Raw genomic sequence first — 21,777 nt, forward strand, 5'->3', positions numbered from 1 at the left:
TGATTTACAGGATTGACATACATGTAAAATGCTGAGTAAAAACATTTTTTGGGGGCTTTATATATTCATGTTTAGCTTTGTGGGGTATCTAAATAATAATAATAATATTAGATGACCAATTTTCGTGGGATGCGTAGAAATAATGTTACTCGCTGAAGAACAATATTTATATGCATCCCACTCTAGGCCATCCAATATTCCCTAAATATTTCCCCCTGCCACCCTCTTCATCCTGATATCATCCCTACCTACATGTACCACTCCCTTTTATCAACTCACCTATTGTGGTACCTCCTTAGAAATCTTTGTATCTTCCGGGCAGCCTCCTGCTCTCGCTTCATCCGAGCCTTCCGCTTATCCCTAAAGAAACCATATTTAAAAATTTGGTAATTTAGAAAACAAATTGAGCTTCGATACTTTGACATAGAGGGAATTGGAGGAGATTTGCTGTTAAATTTGAAGTTTTCACATGCCTTGCAATCAAATCATAAATTTTTCAAAATCAATTACATGGTTTGAAATCAATTTTAGGTCCAAAACTCTTCCACATAAGATACTGTGTTAACGTAGACCCACAACTCTGGACTCTTTCAAGCTTACCGATATCCACAATTTATCAAGGATGCCAGGCACTATTCCCGTACTCCAGATTACGTCTGACAAGTGCTTTGCAAAAGAAAGGAAACGTCTTCATTCAAATATGAGATGATCATTTGAAAATGCCAAGCTTCAGATTAGCTTTACATGTAATAACACAAGTCATAACCTTACCTAAACCTTTGTTGTATGAGAATGGCTGCATCCCTGCTCTTCCTGAACTGCTCTTGAGCACGGTATGTCCGGTAGCTATTCTGGATGATGATGGCCGCCCTGCGACTCCGTTGGAACTGTCGGTAGCTCTGGAACGAACGGAACTTGTTCTGAATCACCCTGGCAGCCTCAGACATGGACTTGTAGTGGAAATACTGAGTAAGATATAAAAGCAATGTGATAAGCAAGTGGGTGTTTTATAAAGCTGTTTGTGAGTTACGAATGACCTTACAAACCACTGGTTACCATTTCTTATGCTTACTGACGGGTTCCACAACATTTGCTCTGCTCTAAATTCCCCACTGATTGAATGACCAACTTCAACACTGGGCTTAACACTATACCCTACCCTAAACCTAACATAAAACCCTATTGCAACCCTAACCCTACATCTTAGACGAAATTAAGCGCAGAGCAATTGTCGCAGGAGCAAATGTTGTGTCACCAATGACAAACCCCTAGGTAACTGACGTAGCACCTAAGAATAAGTACCAGTCATACGTTAAGTCTGGAGTAATTTTACGAACAGCTCTAAGAAACACCCACCTGGTCAAATAATAATAATGAATGGGTTCTATTTGTAAGGGGTAGCCATTCCAGTATCAATGGTTATTTCTTTGCTATCCCTGTATGCATTGTATGTAAGTGAATTTGACAAGATGGGTATTATATAAGTGACAAATGCATTTATGTCTTGATGCTGAACTATCAACCCTGATGATTTTTACTCAACTAAGATATAAGTATGTTTTCATGACTATCTTTTTCTACATGTACTTTCAATAGTCTTATTTGTGGTCTGTTGTGCATAACTGAATTCAAACTTATCTACAGACCTTTCATATGCAGAAAAAATGTAAGAATTACTGAGTGGAGATATAAAAAAAAAAGTTGACCAACCTCTTTATATCTCCTGTAATAGCTCTGGATAATGACCGCTGCTTCCAATTCTTGTTGTTTCTGCTGTTGCCTTCCCTGTAAAAAACAATCAAAATTGCAAGAACAAACTTACAAATGATGCAAAGGTAGGAGCGGTTAAGGGCAACGTACTTGTACAAAGACAGAGGTATGTACAATGGTGCGACATGCAAGAGGCATTCTTAGCATGTGCTTTTGCACAACAATGTGAATACCAGTGATACCTACATCACAACAAGCCCAACAACTCTCCAGACTGACCGCCAAGCCAAACCTTAAGCTTATTCCTAAATACCCTCTGCAAACTCCCTTTTGCAGGGGTAAAAAAAGGGGGGCATGTTTGACAAAGTCTGCGGTGTATTCTTACCCAAAATTATGCCCTAATATTAACCACAAGAAAGCTGCTATACCAACTACTCAAAGGATTGGATTAACATTGAGAAAGGGAACCAAAATCTGCACATTTCAACTTACATGTAGCTTATGCAATTGAAAAATATCGAGCCAAACTGTTTGGTATGCCATATTCAAGCCATTTGTAAGTTTGTGGGTAAAGGATTAATGATACAGCACCCAGGGCTCAGTAACATGAAGCTTAGCAATTGATCGTGAGGCCGATTTTACGATTGATCATACACAATAATCAATGCAATCGTAGAAATCGGCCCACGGTCAATCGCTACGCTTTATGTCACAAGGTCTAGGAGATATTTCTAAGTTTACTGGTTACAAAATGACAATCAAATCTCCCAAATTTTAGTAAAAAGTTTAAAATGTCATATATTTTTCTATGCGACTTAAGAATATCTTCCATACACAGTATAACGTGTCAAGCCAGGTCTGAACAAGCACTGACCAATCGGCAACCATACCTTGTACTGTCTGAATGCATTCTGGATCACAATAGCAGCTTTGTACAACTGTCTCTGCTCTTCATCTAAAGAAAATAAGAAAAAAAAATGCCAACAAAAAGTTAGGGACAATAAAAGAAGTTATCAGCATTATAATTCAAACTGTCTTGAGACTTCAAAGAGTAGATGAGAATATTCAGAAAACAGACTCTTTGAAAAGGAATGGAAATCCATGTAAGATTTCTTTATCTTTTAGTCATCAGATTTGCACTACAGTTAGATAGACTGGTAATCAATGCTTACCAGAGAGCGTGAGTATAGAGAAAGCCCATTGCAACGCATGGCCAGATCCCTGTAAGAAGTCGCTCCAGTCTGCCGGTGGGAAGTCCTCATCAAAGCTGATATTACTGGGACTATTAGAGGTACGGCAGGACGACTCTGCACCGCTGTAGGAACTAGCGGGTGAACTGTCAATGCCCGTTCTGGATAAATAGGAGTTGAAAATAAATCAGGTGAACGTACAACTTTTACAAAACTCTACCATAGGTAACCATGGAACTGGAAAACATAACCATGTTCCCATGATAAATTGGCCCACTTTTCTGATAAATTTTTACATGAAACAAATCCCTAGAGTTTCAGATCAGAAGGAAAATAGTAATATTTATACTACAAGAGAAACTTGTTGACCGCAAGCTTTTAAGTCCTTTTCATGTTATGGGAATGAATATCATTGTAAACTGGTCCACTGCAAGAGTGTACTTTTCAGATGCAAGCAATGACACGGCTGGAATGTTTGGGCTGAATATTTGTGTGTAGTCCCATTCATGAATTTCTGTGTGAAGTGCTTTTGGCTCTCAGCAGACCTCTTATTTTTGTGATTTCCAATCCTACAGCAAGCAATAAATTTTAATTTATTATATTCAATTTTTTTTCCAACCACATTGAGTGAGTTCTTCTTTTCCTCATTCTTATGCAGGGATGCGACTTAGAATTGATGATGATGATAATGATGCACAGCATTTGTATAGCGCCATATAGCTGTCAAAGACATTCAAAGGCGCATTGGAGGAGCCAGCCAATCTGGGTCGCCAAGAAGGGAGCGCACACAGAACTGTGACCTGCAGGTCTCTCCTCCCGATAACTGGTTGGGGAATGCAGGTGGACCACTACACCGAGGTTTCCCCCTACTCTTATTCAAATAGTGCAGTGGGTTCTTGAATTGATGAAAAAAAAGTCTGAAAATCATCAAGAATGTCCCATTTTGAACACAAAAACATGTTTTCTATGGGTAAAAACAGATTTAAAAAGTCTGAATTCAGACTAAGGCCTACAAATTGGTACCTGCCCATGACCAGCTTGCAATTTCCCCTAAAAATGACAGTTTCAATTTCACCGAACAAGAGTTTGAAATCACCAACCTTAAAGTGAGTGTTACTGGGTTTTACAGACACATATCAATCAAATATTTCCAAAATACATGTATCTCACCTATAAAGTGTGTCCTCCACACCTCCTGGGCTTGAGAAGGGACTAGCGATGGAGCTGATGGAGTCATGGAGGGACTCCTGGTCCACCTGGACATGGGGCCCTTCTGTCTCTACCTGGGATCCTGCTACACTACCCCTGGAGCCCTCCAGCTTGATGCGCTCCGGTAGAGCATCCAGGATGTGCTCCGCCAGAGAGAGGTACTGCTCCTGAATGAGGAAACAGGAAGTGGTTGGTACATGTATTTAGGGCTGTTTCATCAATCTGTATGAAAGTATGACTTCACACAAGACCAGCCCCTGTAGTAAGCCTTGCATCACCTTTTTTTGTTAACAAGGGGTCTTACAATAAACTGAAAAGGATTTATACAATTTTCTCACCCCATCTTCTAATTGTTGAGCTGGAAACAAAGCCTCAATATTACTTTGAAGCTCATTCCTTTCAATTCCTCCTCCGTGAAATAAATAATGAATGAAGTGTTTGGTACTGCAAAATAAGAAAATAACTATTACTTTTCGACAAGTACAGATCAGAGCAAAATCACATGAATGAATTTATCAAAGAAACAAACCAATATCTAACAGAACAGAGGGGAACAGTGGATTCTTAATGACAAGCTGTGATCGGCCTTCAAGCTAAACAAAATTAGGCTTAGTATCCAGCCATTAGGAAAGAAACAGCTTAAATAATGCTTGCCCCTCCATTAATAACAATAATCTTGAGAAGGAAATAACTCTGGTTTTAGTGAATCATAACATACCTTGTTTCCAGCAGCAGCCCTTGGTAGGAGGAGAGGCATGTAGTCATCTGTCTGCATGGGAGAATCACAGCGTTGTTCATCCTCCACATCGTCTAGCTCTCCATGATCGTCCTCTTGTTGCTGAGCTGCAACCTGGAGCTCTTTGACGAAGCTCTCCCACATTTCCTTCTGGTCAGCGTGCTCCTTGTCTCCCAATGGAGGGAGCCCCATCATCTCCGCAGGATCCAGGTTACCCAGGATTTGGCTCCCGCTCAGGAATGCCTTGAGGGTCGCTTGGGATATTGGAGGTGGGATAGGCATGGGGCTTGCTCCTGCAGGAGGCTGGGGACTGGATGACAGATGGTGGGCGTGGTTTTGTGTGTGGTGGTGATGAGGACTGGTGGACTTCAAGCTCACCCCGCTGTCCCTTCGAAGAAAGCCTGGTTGGACGTTGAGCATGTTGCCAAGCAATCCTGATGACGTCCCGGGCAGATCTTGCAGCCTGGGTGATATCTGCGGAGAGACTCCTGTGTTAGGTGTCACCAGCCCCTGTGAGACAGGACTCACCGAGAGATTCGACAGGCAGCCTGAAGATGGTGACTGTGCTTCAAAGATAGGTGCAGAGTCATCGGAAAGGGATGAATTGGGTGTGTTGGTGGCTGGTGATGACACCATGAATGCTGGAAGGGTGTTGCGTCCGCTTCGTGGTATCTGTATGGGATCGCTCTTGGGGGATGGGGATGCACCAAGAGGTGACCAAAGATGAGGTTCTTCTTGACCAAGTTGCATCAAGGACTCTGCAAGGGAGGTGTGCCCTCGAGACTTGGCGACATCCAGGGGAAGGCGTCCGAGGGAGTCACTCATCTTTAAGCAGTGGGGTCGCCAGCGATACAGGAGAAGGGCAGACTCCATGTGACCTAGAGCACATGCCCACATCTGTAGGAAACAGAGCAATATAAAGAAATGAATGACATCCTTGAAGTATTATTGAACTTCATGATACTTAAAACTTAATGTAATCCTTGGTTCCTATATTTTAGTTTAGAGAGTTTGAACCATCCAAAGCACAAATAAAATTGATAATTTCTAAAGGGTTCATGCAGAATTGAAGCATGTATAAGCTTTTATGAATGTGGTAATAAGAGCAAAGCGCCGGTAGTTATTTGTACAAACAGCCCTGTTACTATGGCAATTACCAATACAGCAAAGTTATCATACTTGTAAGTCGGTTGTGAAATGGGGTAAAATTTCAATGATAAACCAATGGCAATCAAATCAAGAAGAATTGACATCCCCAATTAGTGAAAAAACCCTAACTTTGGAGATATACTTACCAATGGAGTGCAGGATGCATTGTCCATGTTCATTGGGTCTAGTTCCAGCTCTGCGACTATACTGTTATGATCTCTCCTATAACACATGGTGGAAAAGAAGTATGACTGGGTCACTGCCAGCAACACATTTGAATTTCAGGATAATTGTAATCCTAACATCAATGGAGTTTTGGAGGCATATTTGTGTTCACAATGAAATTCAAGTTGCTGAGTGAACACGAATCTACATTTACAATCTCAGCAAAGGCGATAAAAGCCAAATGATCAGCTGGCCATTATGATCAGAAAGATAGAAAATAAAAGTTAAGGGCTGAATATGCATAGAATAATTTTCATTAAAAAATAATGTTCTAGCTGCTTTCTACCATTTTTTATTATCTCCCTATTGAAAAAATGTACCAAGTTCAAATCCCCACAGCAGAACTAATGTACTATGGCAATGTATTAATTCACATTTGCAACACTTGACCCAGGTGAAGTAAAACCTTGGAAATGCTTGTAAGCTGTAGAAGGCTGCCCAAGGTATTAATATCTAATTTCCTTTGGAATTTCTTAGAGAAACTTTAGGGGATACCGGTGTGTTGGCTCAGTTGGTAGAGCGTCCGTTTTACAACCAGGAGGTCGGGAGTTCAAACCCTGGCCGCGTCAGACCAAAAGATGGGAGTTGCTGCTACCCTATTTGGCAGTCAACAATAAGGGATAGAGCCTTGTCGATCTGGCGCTGCACAGCAGCTGCCGGGCCCATGATCAATTGGGCAAAACATATTTTTGGAGTACTTCATTTCTGATGTCTATTTCGAACAATAAAATATGGATTTTTATTTCATTTTATAAGAATGGAAAATACCTTGCCATAATACGGACTGTAATGGTTGTGAACTTCACCTTGGAGACAAGACAATATTGTCATTACCAAATGTACCCCCACCCTCTTCCTACCAGAGGAAAAAAACATTTCATTTCCTTTATAACGATTCGTGCTGTAAAAGGCTACAAGACTAAAGCCAGGGTAACCATATTTAAGTCTTTTGGAACTGCATAGACTCATAGAGACATTATATCATAATGTGATGTGTGCTACACAAGAACTGCGTAATCATTATAAATATTTGAACAAACCTCCATAAGAACAAGGTAGATATGAGCCGACTGAATCCGAGTGCTGCCGCTAGGTGCAGTAGTGTCATACCGTGGTCTGGTCTACTAACGGTCTGGATCTGAGGAATGCTGGTGGGTGGTCTTTGGCTCATCAGGTCCTGACAGATACTGACCACCCTGTCTTCAAAGGAACTGGATTGAGACGTACCTCCCGGAGGCTGCAAGGTAGAGTAACAATTTGTAAACTTTATAATGCATGCACCATTTACATTTATCATCATGGAAGATTGTATGTTGACCATGTTTTCTGAACACATACAGTATGGCAATGGGCTGTGAGTGAGGATTAACCCTGTGTCAACTAGGCTATTTCGGACCAGAATATACGGGGGGTCGGGGGGTCAATTTGACACCCCCCCCCCCGCAGATCTCGGCTGCTGATTGCGCGATCGCCGCGAAAATTTGCACGCGCATAGAGCCGGATGTAAACTACAAGACTGTATGGTAAAATTTTCAAAAAATTGATTGTTTATATTCTTTATTAATTAATTATGCAAATAAGCGTATGAAATTTGCCCTAAATTTTTTTTTGTGTGTATGTTTTTGCCTTTAAATCAAGTTATATAGCTAGTAGAATGCAAATTTTTGGTGGGAGTATCAGTTATTTTGTATCTAACAAATATCTACAAAAAAATGCAAAAATATAATTTATTTCTTATGTATTTTATTGTTTTTAAAATTCTTATGTATTTCTATGTTTTTTCAAACCTTTGTTTTCTATTGTTTTTTCCGATGAACTTTTGTCGGGGACTTGAGATCCCAGGAATACTTCAGAATTCTAATACGATTTTCAGTTTTTCATCACTTTGATAGAAGAACACTGTGACTAACAGATGGTGTTGAGTACACAGGTTGACCAATTTTTCAGGATAAGATGCAAATGAGTGATGTCAAAAATAAAGGCGCAATATGCGCACATATTACAAAACACAAAAATGTATTAGAGGATGGTTTAAACAGTTCTCCTGAGGTACCTGAAACATCATTTTCTTCAGCTTCAAAGATTGTGGAAAAGCACATTTGGTTTTCCAATTTTTATTGTTTTGCCTAGAAAGAATTAAGAGAATGATAACAGAAAAGACACAGAGCTGTGTCTGCTATAACCTGCTGCTAAAAGTAGCTATGAACTTGATTTAAACAGCACTGCTTAGGTACTTTAATAAAAGTTACATCTTTCACCTTTAACACGTGAAAGAAACATGCAGTGGCTCTTCTGATCCCTAGTGTTTCATCTCTGCAGAAATGGGAGAAAAGGCATTGAGCTGCATCTGCTATAATCCGCAGCTAATAGTGGCTCAGAAATTTGTTCAGAATTACCTGAAACCTAACATAGAAGAGCAGTGAAATCACAAGGGATAAATCCCTTTCTGAATTAATGTCGTGTCCGTCGAGTTTGCATGCACACAAGGGATTTAAAATGTAGTACAGCTTCCAAACTTTTTATTCTCATGGGGTTTTTCCCCCACAAGGGTAAGAGGTAATAAAAGAACAAGGACCCTACTGACATAAGTTTTTCTTTACCTGGCTTCTTCCTTGGTTGCCTGTGTTACTAAGCCTCTGTTCCATCTGCTCTAGGCGCTCCAGAATAGCCATCTTGAATCGATTCTCTGTGAGACAGATGAAGTGAACAATACTCATGACAATAACAGTATACATAGGGTTGTCTATCTGGTAATTATCCACAACACAATGCACAAACATCAATATCATTATTCTGGCTTAGCTACATGTACGTCCTCTATGCAAAATTGATAATTTCAACTTCCTTGAAAACTCTGGCAAAATAGTCATTGCTCTCTTCATGCCATTCCTCATCAGGGATACCAACCTCAAGAAAAGAATTGTAGTAATTTGAAGGATGAAGAAACAATAGTTTGGGTAGAAAAGCAAAATATGCAACAGACATGTGGATAATAACATATTAGGGGAACAAATTACCTATTTATGTAGATTGCAGTATTTTCATTTACTAATAAGCAGTTCAAAGTACTGCAAATAAAGAACAGTTAGTATCTCTGTCTCACTAACAAGAATTACACAAAATTGAAACAATTACACTTTATTGCCCAGCAACCAACACCAAGATGTCATTTATCAGACATGTCTAAGTGCTGTAAAATAATGCAGCATGACTGCCTTAGTTACAGAAATATGTGCAAAATTTCATGAAAATTTGGAAATCAATATTTGTTTCCATTTCATTACACTACAATCATCTGGAAATATTAATGGTAGGAGACTTACCATCTAGAGAGAGCCAGTCATGTGACGATGCAACCGACTGGTTGCTACGTGCTCTGTATTCAAACGTGAGAGGCTTGGAGATGAGCAGTCCGTTACAGGTTACATGAAGTGCACATTTCCCTGCTTGATGGGCTGAAAGAAAGGAAGGGATGGAAAGAAACAATGTTAGTCTCTTCACACAGACTCTGAAATAATGTTCTTTTAGTCAAATATGAGGTATTCAGTCTCAAGTGGCTAGGCGATCAGCAGTGAATTAATAATAATAATCATACCATACTCTCCGTCTTAATTAGATGCTGAAGGTGCTTCAGAGCAAATACATTATGAAAAAAAAAAATATATACATTACAGGCTCAAACTTTCTAACACATAAATATATGTCCATCAAAATGCACCGTTACGCAATGATGTCTTCAGCTTACACGTTACACATTTCTGCCTCAAGGGAGAAAGAAAAGAAGGGTACTTCTTTCATGCATATCAGTACACCACCTTGGTAGGACAACTACTCCTACAGGAGGACAAGACTGAAGGACTATTCTGAAATTTAGAGCACTACTGAATGAAGAGAACTCTTTTTGAAACACTATAAAACGAATAAGACTTCACACTATTGAGGATCAATTATGATTTAATAGACTCTTGGAAGTTGGAACTCATTACATTTAAAACTAGGGTTTCATGAAATTCCGGGACAGAATGAACAGCACATTTTGGGTAATAATTTCCACCACCATCCTCAGAATCATTTAATATTCTTTACTATTACCTGGACTATAGCAGCGTAGGACACCAGTCTGTACAAGTGCAGCTGCTACACTGGTCTGGTCAAAGATACAGCTATAAACATCCTGAGTGGACTGCCAGGGCCCTGTCACTAAGACCTTCACTCCACCCTAAGGAATGGAAAAAGCAAATGGGTTACTCATTTACATAAAACATTTATAGACAACTTTGTGACAATTAGATGAGACAATTAGACAAATTTGTAACAGTTAGATGCTGGCAACTGCCCCCTCCCTCAAGCCTTTAGATACTGACAGCTCTTGTTCGCAAATTATAAGAACATCAGGCACAAATTAAGCTGATAATCAGAAGAAAAACAAAATCGACCCATCTTACTTTGAAGAAATGTATCGTTATTTACCTCAGTGTAGGACCAATCTGGTGAGAAGTCGGTGATCTCACAGAGGTGTTCTCCAGAATGGTCTTCATCAGCTAAATCATGTTGCCTTCCATCATGATTGTTCTGCAGGGGTGCCGGCTGTTCTTGGTTGGTGCCATGGTTGAAGTCATCAAGACTAGCATTGGGACTGGATGAAGTCAGAAGAGCACCTCCGAGTTCTGGAAGTGGGCTCTCCATGAGCTCAAAGGTATCAAGGTCCAGCTCGATGTTGGAAGGACTGGGGAGGGAACTGAGATCTGATGTTGCACTACCAGACTTTATGAAGTCGTGCCCAGGATCAGTTGCCCCTAAGGAGTTATGGAAAGAGCCACTAGCAGACAGAAGATCAGAAAGGACAGAGTTCTGGTCATTGTGGCTAAAGTTCCCATCCTGATCCATGGCATTGAACTCAGAAAGGGTGGGAAATTCAGAGTTTTCATTCTGGCAGTATAGATTGCTGCTGTTTACGGAGTGTTGGTAAGTGATGTCTATCCGACTAGGACTTGTATCCTGAGGAAGAGTGCCTTTTTGGGGCATGTGCGCGGGATCTGCAGTGTCCTTTTCACTTCTTTGAATTTTCTGATGATGGGCTTTTGAAACCGATCTTTGTTGGGATATAAATAGCCTATTATCTTGAGGATTCCTTTGTTCTTTAGTTGCTCTTGCATCTGTCTGTGTTTGAAGATAGTGTTCCTGCACTCTCTCTGGGAGCATGACAAGGTCACTACGGTGGTCTCTGAATCGATTCTCCAGAGTCTTAAGCTTAGGGTCTCCATTCACCAATTCCCGCAACTCCTGTGATTCCTGCCCAGTAATCTTAAGCTGTCCACTATGACAGTTTTGCATTGTATGGTTATCTCTATCCTGCCCTACCCAAATGGAATTTGACTTTTCTGAATTTGATGAAAAGTCAGATCTTCCTTCAAAAAGAGAAGTTCTTGTCTCTGCAGCTACAATGTTTGCATCAGCTACCATCTGAAGCAATGATGGGTTTGATTCAGACTGTTGCAGTAGATTGTTTGGAGAGCCACTACTTGCAAGGATTGTTGAAGTGTTGGATGTCTGTGGTGAGGCTCGGCCAATCTGGGGATTGCCAGCATCACCAGAATTCACAGCCTTTAGGATGAACTGAGGGGAAGCTAAGCCTTGTGCTGTCATTGAGGCTGTGCCTTCAGCAGGTTTGAGGATGAACTTTGGCGTTTCACCTGCTTTCGGCTCAGAGGCCTTGAGAATAAAATTAGGGGGTTTTCGTGAGGAATTTGAGGGCACTTGCTGGAGAATCAACTGTGGGGTACCTACTGAACCAACATGTCTATTTTCTGCTGGCAACCTAACTCCTGGCACTTTGAATGTACCTGATTCCTGCACTGAGTTTACAGAATGAACAGCAGTGGCTGGAGGTGTACAAGTTGTAATACCTTGGTTCCCCAATCTTATTGACTCCATTGTATCTCTGGATAAATTGAAAGGATTGCACTGTTGACTTCCAGTTGACAAGAGCTGTGGCACCTGATGCGCTTGCTGACTCGGGAACAATTGTGGCGATGACACTATCAACTGAGGAGACCTAAGGATGCTTCGACCTTGGTGCGAGGGTCCTGGCAGAGAAGCCTGTGTCCCAGCTTGTTCTGAGGACTGTTGTCTGATAGGTTGTCCTGTGGAATGTCTCTGCTGCTCTTGGAGCTTTTGTTGATGGCATATATGTGGTCCATTACCTTGGTGAATAAATGAAGGCATCTGGTTCAGGACATTGGGGTTCTCTTGAAAAGCCGAGCAATGGGGATCACAGGACTGTAATTGGTGGGCTGTAAAAGGAACTCTTCCTTGCGAGCCACTAGGGGTCATCAGTGAAGATATAAACGATTGATTGTGAAGATGTCCATTTATTTCATTTCTGCTTGCTTCGGCATTGACCTCAGATGAAGCCCTACTGTCCGCTGTGACATCAGTCACACATTGCACATTGCCAAGTCCTTTGAGGACCTCAGATATATTCTGCGAAGAGTCCACGGGAGCAATACTCTTCACCTGGAGTTTGTTGCCAGCATTGTTTTGGTTCGCTACCACAATCAACAAGTTGATGTTTCCACTGTCATCCATCTTCACCTTGTTTGATACAGCGTTAGACAACGTATTGTGGTTGCTGCATGGCTTGGTGGTGTTGTCCACAAAATGGATAGACCCTTGGCTGGTGGATGCGATGGATGAAGACTGACTGCTACAAGAACCTATAAGGTAAGAAAGGAGAAACAATGATAATAACATTAACAATAATAATAGGCATTCATATAGCACACTTGATCTAGAAATGATCTATTCAGAGGTAAATTTTTGAAGGAAAATATGTCCCATGATCTAAAAAAAATAGTGAGGAATCATTCCATGGTCATTGGTAGAATCTTAGAACAACCACTAATCAATAAGGCATCTCATTGTGTCAAATTGGTTGACTGTTGACTCACCTGCAGGACTGGGTGGAACTTGGGCCATGATCCTGAGCGTTGTACAGTCTAAACAGCTACAGTTCCTAGAATCACTGTTGTTATCCTGACGGTGACCATGTAAGAGATACTTGGCTATCACTTCAGCAGAGTCAGAGGGCTGGCAAATAAGAGAATAGACAAAGGAGAATGAATCTCTGTACTTAGATTTAAGACAAATGTGACTTGCCACCCCCTAAAGAAGTCGCTAGTCGCTGTAAATGTTGGCAAGTTACATATCATTTTAAAGCTTAGAATGTGCCTTTTCAAGAGAAATAAAAATCTCAAAATTTATTTTTGGTGAATTAATGTTATTTTTTATTTTTTATTTATTGTTTTTTTTTTTTTTTTTTTTTTTTTTTGGGGGGGGCTGTTTACTTATCATGACGAGATCTACTTGTACATGTGTAGATACATGTAACACCCCAACTTGAACCTTGAACCTTGAACCTTGAAGAATAATCCCTTTCAGCAGCTTCAAAGCTATCCCGGGATGAAAACATTCTGTGTATCAGTGCGAGGTGCCATGGTGAAGTAATTTGAAATTTCCCTTATATACATTAAAAGTGAATGTGCACCGTGCAAGTAAAAACTGCCTCTTGGTTTACAGCATAAGAGACCCAACAGGAGGCTGCATCACGCGAATGAATGGCAGCGCAGCCTCTCTGAATACAGCTGGGTTTGTTCCCATTACAACAGGTCCTGGTAGGTGATTCCAAATTTTGATAGTACGTGGGAAGAAAGAGAACTTGTATGCATCTGTGGTTGCTTTTGGTATAGCATATTTAAGGCTGTGATCATAACCCTACGTTTTCATTGATATCATGGGAAATTCAGTCAGGCCCTCTGGCAATATTAGAAGAAAAAAAAGCAAAACAGTGGACTCCTCTCCCACATAACACAAAACTCCTACAAAGTGAGTAGACATAGGAGTTATTTTATGCGATTATAAGCAATTGATCACAATTATGACTGATTTTTACAAAAGATTGTATTCATCATTATCAATCCTACAAATCAATTCATGATCAATTTGCTAAAATTTGTAGCATCTGATCTAGGCTGGCCCTTTGTTATTGATAGGAATTTTAGCAGTGGCAATTTTAAACTTCTAGTGACTATATTATCATTCACTGAGGTTAATTTGTTCACATGCAGTTAAGCAAATGATGACAAAGTTAGTTTTACCAGCATTCAATGCTTACCATGACTTCATTAACATATACAATTATAAAAGAAACATTAAATTGCATATTTAATCAAAATAATTCACAAGTATACATTCCAAAACCAATCTAGAACAAAGTGACCACATTTTGTCATATGGTTCAATAACTTTTGATGTATAGCCATACAATATTATACAAATTCATGAGAAGAAAGAGAATGTGCTTATTTCTATTTTATCAGTATCTCATATTTGAATTGAAAAAAGGTTTTTTAGGAAAATAATAACAGCTTTCTTTAAAATGGCAATGCGATTAGGATGGAAAAATAATTGTTCAAAACATAAAGTGGAAAATGTCAAATTTCTACAAATTAAAAGGTATTTTTCCTCAATCTCTTTTATTTCTTGCAGATCTTAGAAAGAAGATTCAGCAATGACAGAAAAATATTGATGTTGCCAATTTGAGGAACACACACACACACAAATTCCTGAATACCCCCATTGTAATAAAGTTGCTGTTCTTCATCAGCTAAACTGTACATTTTTCACTGCCCAGAGGGAATCTACAGTTTAAACGAAAGTGAAACTAATTTCTAGTAAATGCAAAGAGTCAATATTTTCTCAACAAACTTACTGTTAGCTCTTGGGATCCATTGAGCTGTATCTGGTATCCATGTACTGTAGGCAAAAAGAAACAACAGTTCTTAGATTATTTGTCTTCATTTCCTCATCGAATTACAGATTAAAAAAAATAGTTCCATTTTCTAGTTTTGATTTGACATTAATTCTATTTCTAACGACAGTTCTTTGGATTAATTGTCTTCATTTCCTCATTGAATTGACAATTTTTCAATTCTATTTCAAAGTCTATTTTGTAGTTTTCAGTTGACAAAGAACTAGAAATCTTAATTAAAGAAATGTCTGAGCTTGGATTGACATATTTTTTACTACAAGCAAATTTATTAAAATGGTCTGAGTCACTGATTAGTCTTCTCTACACTATCAACACCAATGAAATCTCCACAATTTACATAATTGAACACAAGATGGGATCACCAGTCATTTGTAAAGTAGCTCATAACTTACAAATTATAAAACACCCACCTGGTAGGTGATTCATAAAGCTGTTCGTATATTAAGAGTGACTTTAAGAACAACTGGTGAACCTTAATATGGTATTAAAATGGTATACCCCAAAATGTTCATTGGTGATTATTTAGTGCATAAGAAAGTTTTACCAGTTATTCTTTAAAAAGTCGCTCTTAACTCACAAACAGCTTTATGAAACACCCACCAGGCTATAGATTTTAAACTTTTGAGGTCAAAGCCACTTTTCTACAGGGCAGCTCTTTATTACAGTTTAAATGGGGAAAAATAAGAAAAGGCACAAAGAATTATTAGAATGAAATGGGCAGTGAGGCAAAAAAACAATAGGGTGCCCTCTTCATGGCTTTGATGGCAAAGTCCTTTAAAAAACATGTACTTACGCATTGGAGTGATCTGCTTGATAAGGTCTTCTGTTGACCAGTTAGAACCATCATGCTGAGGCAAGTCAATCAAAGAGCCATTGGTCAAGGATTCCAAGGTCAGCTTACGATCCTCAGTGACCGGGACGTTCAGGTAATGAACAAGGATGATGTCAGGGTTCTGCAGGAGACAACAAGAAGTAAAAGAAGGTGCGAGGAACTTATAAACAACATACTTTACACGCATCATTAGAATTTAGGTACCAGTACTATAAAGTCCACCAAATTGCAACAAAATACCTGTAAATTGCTATCGGCTTAACTTTTTAAAGTCTAAAAACATCCACTTTTTTTTTTCTTTCTTCACAAGAGCCTAAAACCATAGAAAATTCCTGTAAAAATGAGCCTATAGGTGAATGTTCAACAAAACTTGCATCCTGCATAAAATCATCTATTTACTTAAAGGTCAAGTCCACCCCAGAAAAATGTTGATTTGAATAAATAGAGAGAAATCCAACTAGAATAACGCTGAAAATTTCATCAAAATCGGATGTAAAATAAGAAAGTTATGACATCTTAAAGTTTCGCTTATTTTTCACAAAACAGTGATATGTACAATTCAGTGACATCCAAATGAGACAGTCGATGATGTCCTTCACTCACTATTTCTTTTGTTTTTTATTGTTTGAATTATACAATATTTCATTTTTTACATATTTGACAATAAAGACCAACTTGACTCAACCACATAGTATTAAACAATGCTAATTCCACAGGTTAAGGGAGGAATTAATTGTTTTATCACTTGACAATGAGGGGAAAATTAGAATATTCCATATTTCATATGATAAAATACAAAAGAAATAGTGAGTGGATGATCGACGTCATCAGTCTCCTCATTTGCATACCGACCAGGGTGTGCATATAACTGTTTTGTGAAATTAAGCAAAACTTTAGAATGTCATAACTTTCTTATTTTACAATCGATTTTGATGAAATTTTCATCAAATTTTTCAGTGTTATGCTTGTTGGATTTTTCTCTTTCAGTTCGAATCATCTTTTTGTTGGGGGGACTTGTCCTTTAAACACTGCAAATTTACCTGCAACCTTTATAGAAAACACATACATGCAATGTTTTCATAATTTTGAAAAGCACAAGTACATGTATCTTCAGAATTTCTTTTGGAGAAATTACAATAATAATATTACTTTCACAGTCGAAATACCTGGTATTTTTGTGATTAGGTGGGTTCAAAGGCACCATTAAAGTTGCAAATTAGCAAATATATCCTGCATGCTGAACTTTAAGAGGGAAAAGGTACATGGTATTAAAATCGGCTGTGCAGTATCGCCTTCAATACCAGTATTTCATATTGACAGCCATCATGGATCTATTATCATGAGGTCAAATTGTTAAGATGATTTCTAGCTGAGGTTGATTTGCAGCAAATGCAGAACAGATATATTACAAAGTGCATTGGTGATGTTTTTGAGTAACGGAAAAATTCCTTTCCCATACAAAGGTATGGCTGGGTAAAATATTTTATAAGCAATGAACATCCAAACTTTTACCAGCCAAAATATTGCTTTGGTTTGCCAAAATGGGAAAGGGGTATAGGAGAGAGGGGGTGTATGTTGTAGTTGTATGGATGGAAATTATTATCCTACTGAAAAAAAATATACTGGAGATGAGAAGCAAACAGATCATTTACATGTATCCTACATTTTAATACACTGTAGAATATACAATGCCACTCAATTTCAAGTGATCAAAACATTAACAAATATTACACAGCAACCAATATCTTCTTTTTCTTAAAAAAAAATCTTAATCTAGAGATTAAAGCTGAAATATGTTTTACTTCAACACGACTTTACAAGGAAGCTTCATAAGGTACCTGTATAACAGTGACAAATAGCAAATACCCAGTAGGTCTCTAAACTTAATATGTATTGGGGTGGGGAAGGGGGGGGGGGGCGGAGTTGTGATCGCACTTTGCCCCAAGCGATTTTGTGCATTTATGGGTAGCACTCAACTTGTACTCAACACTCCATACAATAACTGTGATAATTGGACAATATGGAAATGACAAATATACTCTGTAGGCCCTCAACAGATAATGCCAGCAGTCATAAAATCCATTAGTCACTAGCCAAGCGATGACATCCATTTTGACCGAACCCATAATGAACAAACAATCTAGGACCATTAACCCATATTACATATTTCGTTTCTTTTTACAGCCAACAGCAGTCTTGATGGGACATGCTCATGTACATGTAGGGTCGCTATTTGAAAAGATATTGGTCAATTGAATAAATGATCTCAAATCCATGTACATGTATACTGTAGCCTACGTATGAACAGTGGTACTCAAAGGTGAGGGAACCCAACCAGAAAATGAACATATTTAAAATGTTCAAGATCTGTCGTCAGGTGATAAAGTATCACATTCAATAATGTTTGTTTCTCTGGGCTCGCCGAACACTGTAGTGTTGTTTAATATCTATATTCAACACTCAGCATGAAGGAGTTTATTTTGTGTTGGGATTCACAATACTTTTTAGCACAATTGTACATGTACACACTGTACATTTAAACACAAATATTTGTTTAAAAATATAAAATGACCTCAGCTCCAAATGTCAATTCCTTCATTTCACTAAATCAACTCAAAGTTAAGATTACAATTATAATGCAGGTAATGTATTGTGTCAGTTATTAATAATGTAGCTACAAACATGTAATTGTAGTTGGACAACTTAATCATTTGTATTGTGCAACAAGGAACAATGAAATACCAGAAGAATTTTCAATGTGAAAACATGATTTTCTCAATGGGCAACTTCCCGTTCACCTTCTCATCTACATGTAAATATGGTTTCAAAAAATATATTGGAGTCTGTTAAAACAATTATGTGACTAATATGACTACATGTACATGGAGATGACTACAACTTGTTTCCTTTTTATTGCTAAATTTTGAAGTTTATTTCCTGTATTTATAGTGACATAACAGCCATCATTCATACACAGAAATATTTTGATCTGATTTGTTTGTTCAATATTTTCCTCCCTATTTCCAAAAGAGAAAAACAAGCACTAGTAAACCTTTCAGCGTATCAACCAATCTACAATATTCAAGTTTGGTTTTATAGATTAAAAAATCATGGTATGGTGAAAAGTGGTAAGACTACAAATAGTTGAAGATACATGTAATTTGAATACATGATAAGAAGATCAATGAGATGGATTGATTTCATCAAGGGAAAGGATCTCGGGAGAAGACTTTAATAGAATTGTTATAATTGCTCGATTGTAAGTGGAAGCACAAAGAGCATACCTCATCTCATTCCAACCCAACTTTTAAAGGGGGAGTGAACTGTGTGTGGTCTCTCATTGACTGTGTGTTATAAATACATAGTTTTAAAATATACGTTTTCAGATATCTACTAATACTATACAGAGAATAAATTGACCTATAGTATAATTGCGTTTGTATCTTTATAGAGAAACTAAAATGTTTTGAGAGGAAAAGTAATTGTATTACTACTTGGTAACATAATCATTGCGGTTTAAATGTATTGAGTAGTTAATTAGCACGTTATCATTCAAGTGGGTCTATATTGCTAGACTACACTAGCATTATGGGTCAGGAAATGTGCCCAGGATGAGTAGTTGAGGACTCGAGATGGCGCTATAAGTTCATTTCTGCTTTAAGTGAAGGTTTATTGCTATTCAGTTCAAAGTCATCCAGTCCAATGCCAACATCGTTCAACATCATTTCGTCTATCATCAGTTTGTACAATACTATGTATTGACCGTATCTTCCAGTTATCATTTCATTCAATAACCAAAATAAATGTACAGTACATCTAATAAAAGTCCACAAGGTCTACATGCATATTGCCAGCTGTATGGTCTATTACCATTTCGTCTAATAGCCATTTAGTCCAATGATGAATGTACTAATTGCCACTTGGTCGACTTTTTATTTTGTCTAATATTTTTTATAAACCTATCATTTTATCCAATAACCAATAAGTTGAACTGCAATCATGGGCGGAAATCCCAGGGGGGACGTGTACCCCCTACCAAAAATATTTGGGGGGACACAATATAAAATGTCCCCCATACTATTTTTCGTCTTTTATGATGGAGAAAAAAATACATCATTCACAATCGAAATAATACATGCATTTAGGACTAAATGACCTTACATTTGGGTGAAAACCCCTTTTTTTTCTTTCTTCTTTTTTTTGCTTGTCAATTATTTTTGGGTTAAAATGACCTTACATTTGGCTGCTGACCTTTTTTTTTTGCTTGTCAAATTTTCTAGCCCCTGGCCAGGTCCCCCTACCTTTGGGGACAGATTTCTGCCCATGGCTGCGATTTGTCTAATGATCATTTGGTCTAGTGTGCAATTCGGTGCACAGTGAGAGTGGAACATGATGGGACAAACTTAATTTTCATTTTAAAAAAGACAACAAAATTAGAACTTATCCAATTCATGCTTCGTCCCTGTCTGTGTGTGGATCCTACATACATGAGCATATTGCTAATGATGGTCGGAGAATTAGAGTACTGTATGTAGAACGATGTGTATGGTGCACATCATGCAGCAAAGTAGTAATGGATTCTTTCCATTAAAACCATATCAGCACTTTGGAATAAAATATCAATTTCAGCTCGGAGAGAAATGTCAAATGGGGCAGCATGAATATTTGAGCAGCTGCTCATTGCAAAGTATCAAAGTTTTTGAGGCGAGGGCTCTACAATAAGTAATGAAGTAAAAAAAAATTGTTTGAGAGTATTCATGTATTTCATTTGAGAATTACCCCCCAAAAGTCATAGCTTTTGTATGATTTGTTAACCCTTTGTCCTCGGTTACATGAGTACAAGTATATCCCCCCCCCCCTTACTACAACTTTTCTTAATGTGGAAAGAAATCCTATACATATATGGCAAGAAATCTATCCAGATTGGCTGCCCCCAACCCAGGTGAGGTGTAAGGATACCCTAGAGAATCCATTCCTTGAATGTTAACATCTACAAGTATGTATACAGTGGTACCAACCAGAAAATGAACTTCAAGTGTTCAAGTTCTGCCATGTTTTAGATATTTAATTGTGAAGTCAGGTGATAAAATTTTACATTCAATGAAGTTTGTTCTCTGGGCCCATTCAACAATTGGCATGAAGGAGTGCATTTTCTGGTGGGGTTCACTAACTTTTGAGCACCACTGTATAGCTGATCAGCTACATCCAGGGTATAATACAAGCATTGCAGAAGACTACATGGTAACTGCCATAGTGTGAGTCAGAAAAAAAAAACTTAACACTTTTATTTGTTACCCTTTACTTTTAAGAGATGGATTTTGAAATTACTTTTGCTTGTTTGAATAGCATATTTCTTCCTCTTTTTTTTAATACCAAATTTGTTGAGATCCTATTCACGTGGATCTGACAAAACAGGAGTGAATTTGTTTGAATGGTTGAAAACCCATTTGCGCTAACATCCAAATATGAGATACCTTGCCTGATTTGGAACAGTTTAACAATGACCACAGATATTTTACTACATGAATCATTATTCCAAATCAGGCAAGGCATTATTGAAGCAGATGTAACAGAAACAAGTGGAATGCCTCTGGCCGTCTCACCTGCATCACGCGATTCAATATAGCAGCAGTGCTGATTTTGAAAACTACTATAACTCGCACAAGATGTTCAGTGATACTTGGTTACTCTTATTTCCACGTTTTATGAACTAGACCAATACACAATATAGAGATATGATGGCAATTCAACAAATACCCCCAACGTGGCCAAAGTTCTTTGACCTTACATGACCTTTGACCTTGATCATGTGACCTGAAACTCGCACAGGATGTTCAGTGATACTTGATTACTATTATGTCCAAGTTTTATGAACTAGACCAACACACTTTCAAAT

At 38.3% G+C, this 21,777-nt stretch overlaps 1 protein-coding gene across 1 annotated transcript in view; it reads right to left on the reverse strand.

Annotated features, from left to right (window-relative positions):
* The window catches only part of LOC129276062 (calmodulin-binding transcription activator 1-like), a 36,071-nt gene that overhangs the window by 9,540 nt on the left and 4,754 nt on the right, over positions 1-21,777 (reverse strand). The window contains exons 3-18 of the mRNA XM_064109127.1: positions 15,843-16,002; positions 14,990-15,033; positions 13,170-13,308; positions 10,690-12,935; positions 10,312-10,438; positions 9,543-9,674; positions 8,820-8,905; positions 7,260-7,456; positions 6,141-6,216; positions 4,828-5,742; positions 4,071-4,276; positions 2,883-3,061; positions 2,601-2,665; positions 1,711-1,785; positions 772-965; positions 280-360 (exon numbers count right to left, since the gene is read on the reverse strand). Of these exons, the coding sequence (XP_063965197.1) occupies positions 280-360; positions 772-965; positions 1,711-1,785; positions 2,601-2,665; positions 2,883-3,061; positions 4,071-4,276; positions 4,828-5,742; positions 6,141-6,216; positions 7,260-7,456; positions 8,820-8,905; positions 9,543-9,674; positions 10,312-10,438; positions 10,690-12,935; positions 13,170-13,308; positions 14,990-15,033; positions 15,843-16,002 (4,922 nt within the window). The remainder of the gene's footprint in view (positions 1-279; positions 361-771; positions 966-1,710; positions 1,786-2,600; positions 2,666-2,882; positions 3,062-4,070; positions 4,277-4,827; positions 5,743-6,140; positions 6,217-7,259; positions 7,457-8,819; positions 8,906-9,542; positions 9,675-10,311; positions 10,439-10,689; positions 12,936-13,169; positions 13,309-14,989; positions 15,034-15,842; positions 16,003-21,777) is intronic.

Source organism: Lytechinus pictus, chromosome 14 (genome assembly GCF_037042905.1).
Source record: "Lytechinus pictus isolate F3 Inbred chromosome 14, Lp3.0, whole genome shotgun sequence".
Classification (NCBI taxonomy): Eukaryota; Metazoa; Echinodermata; class Echinoidea; order Temnopleuroida; family Toxopneustidae; genus Lytechinus; species Lytechinus pictus.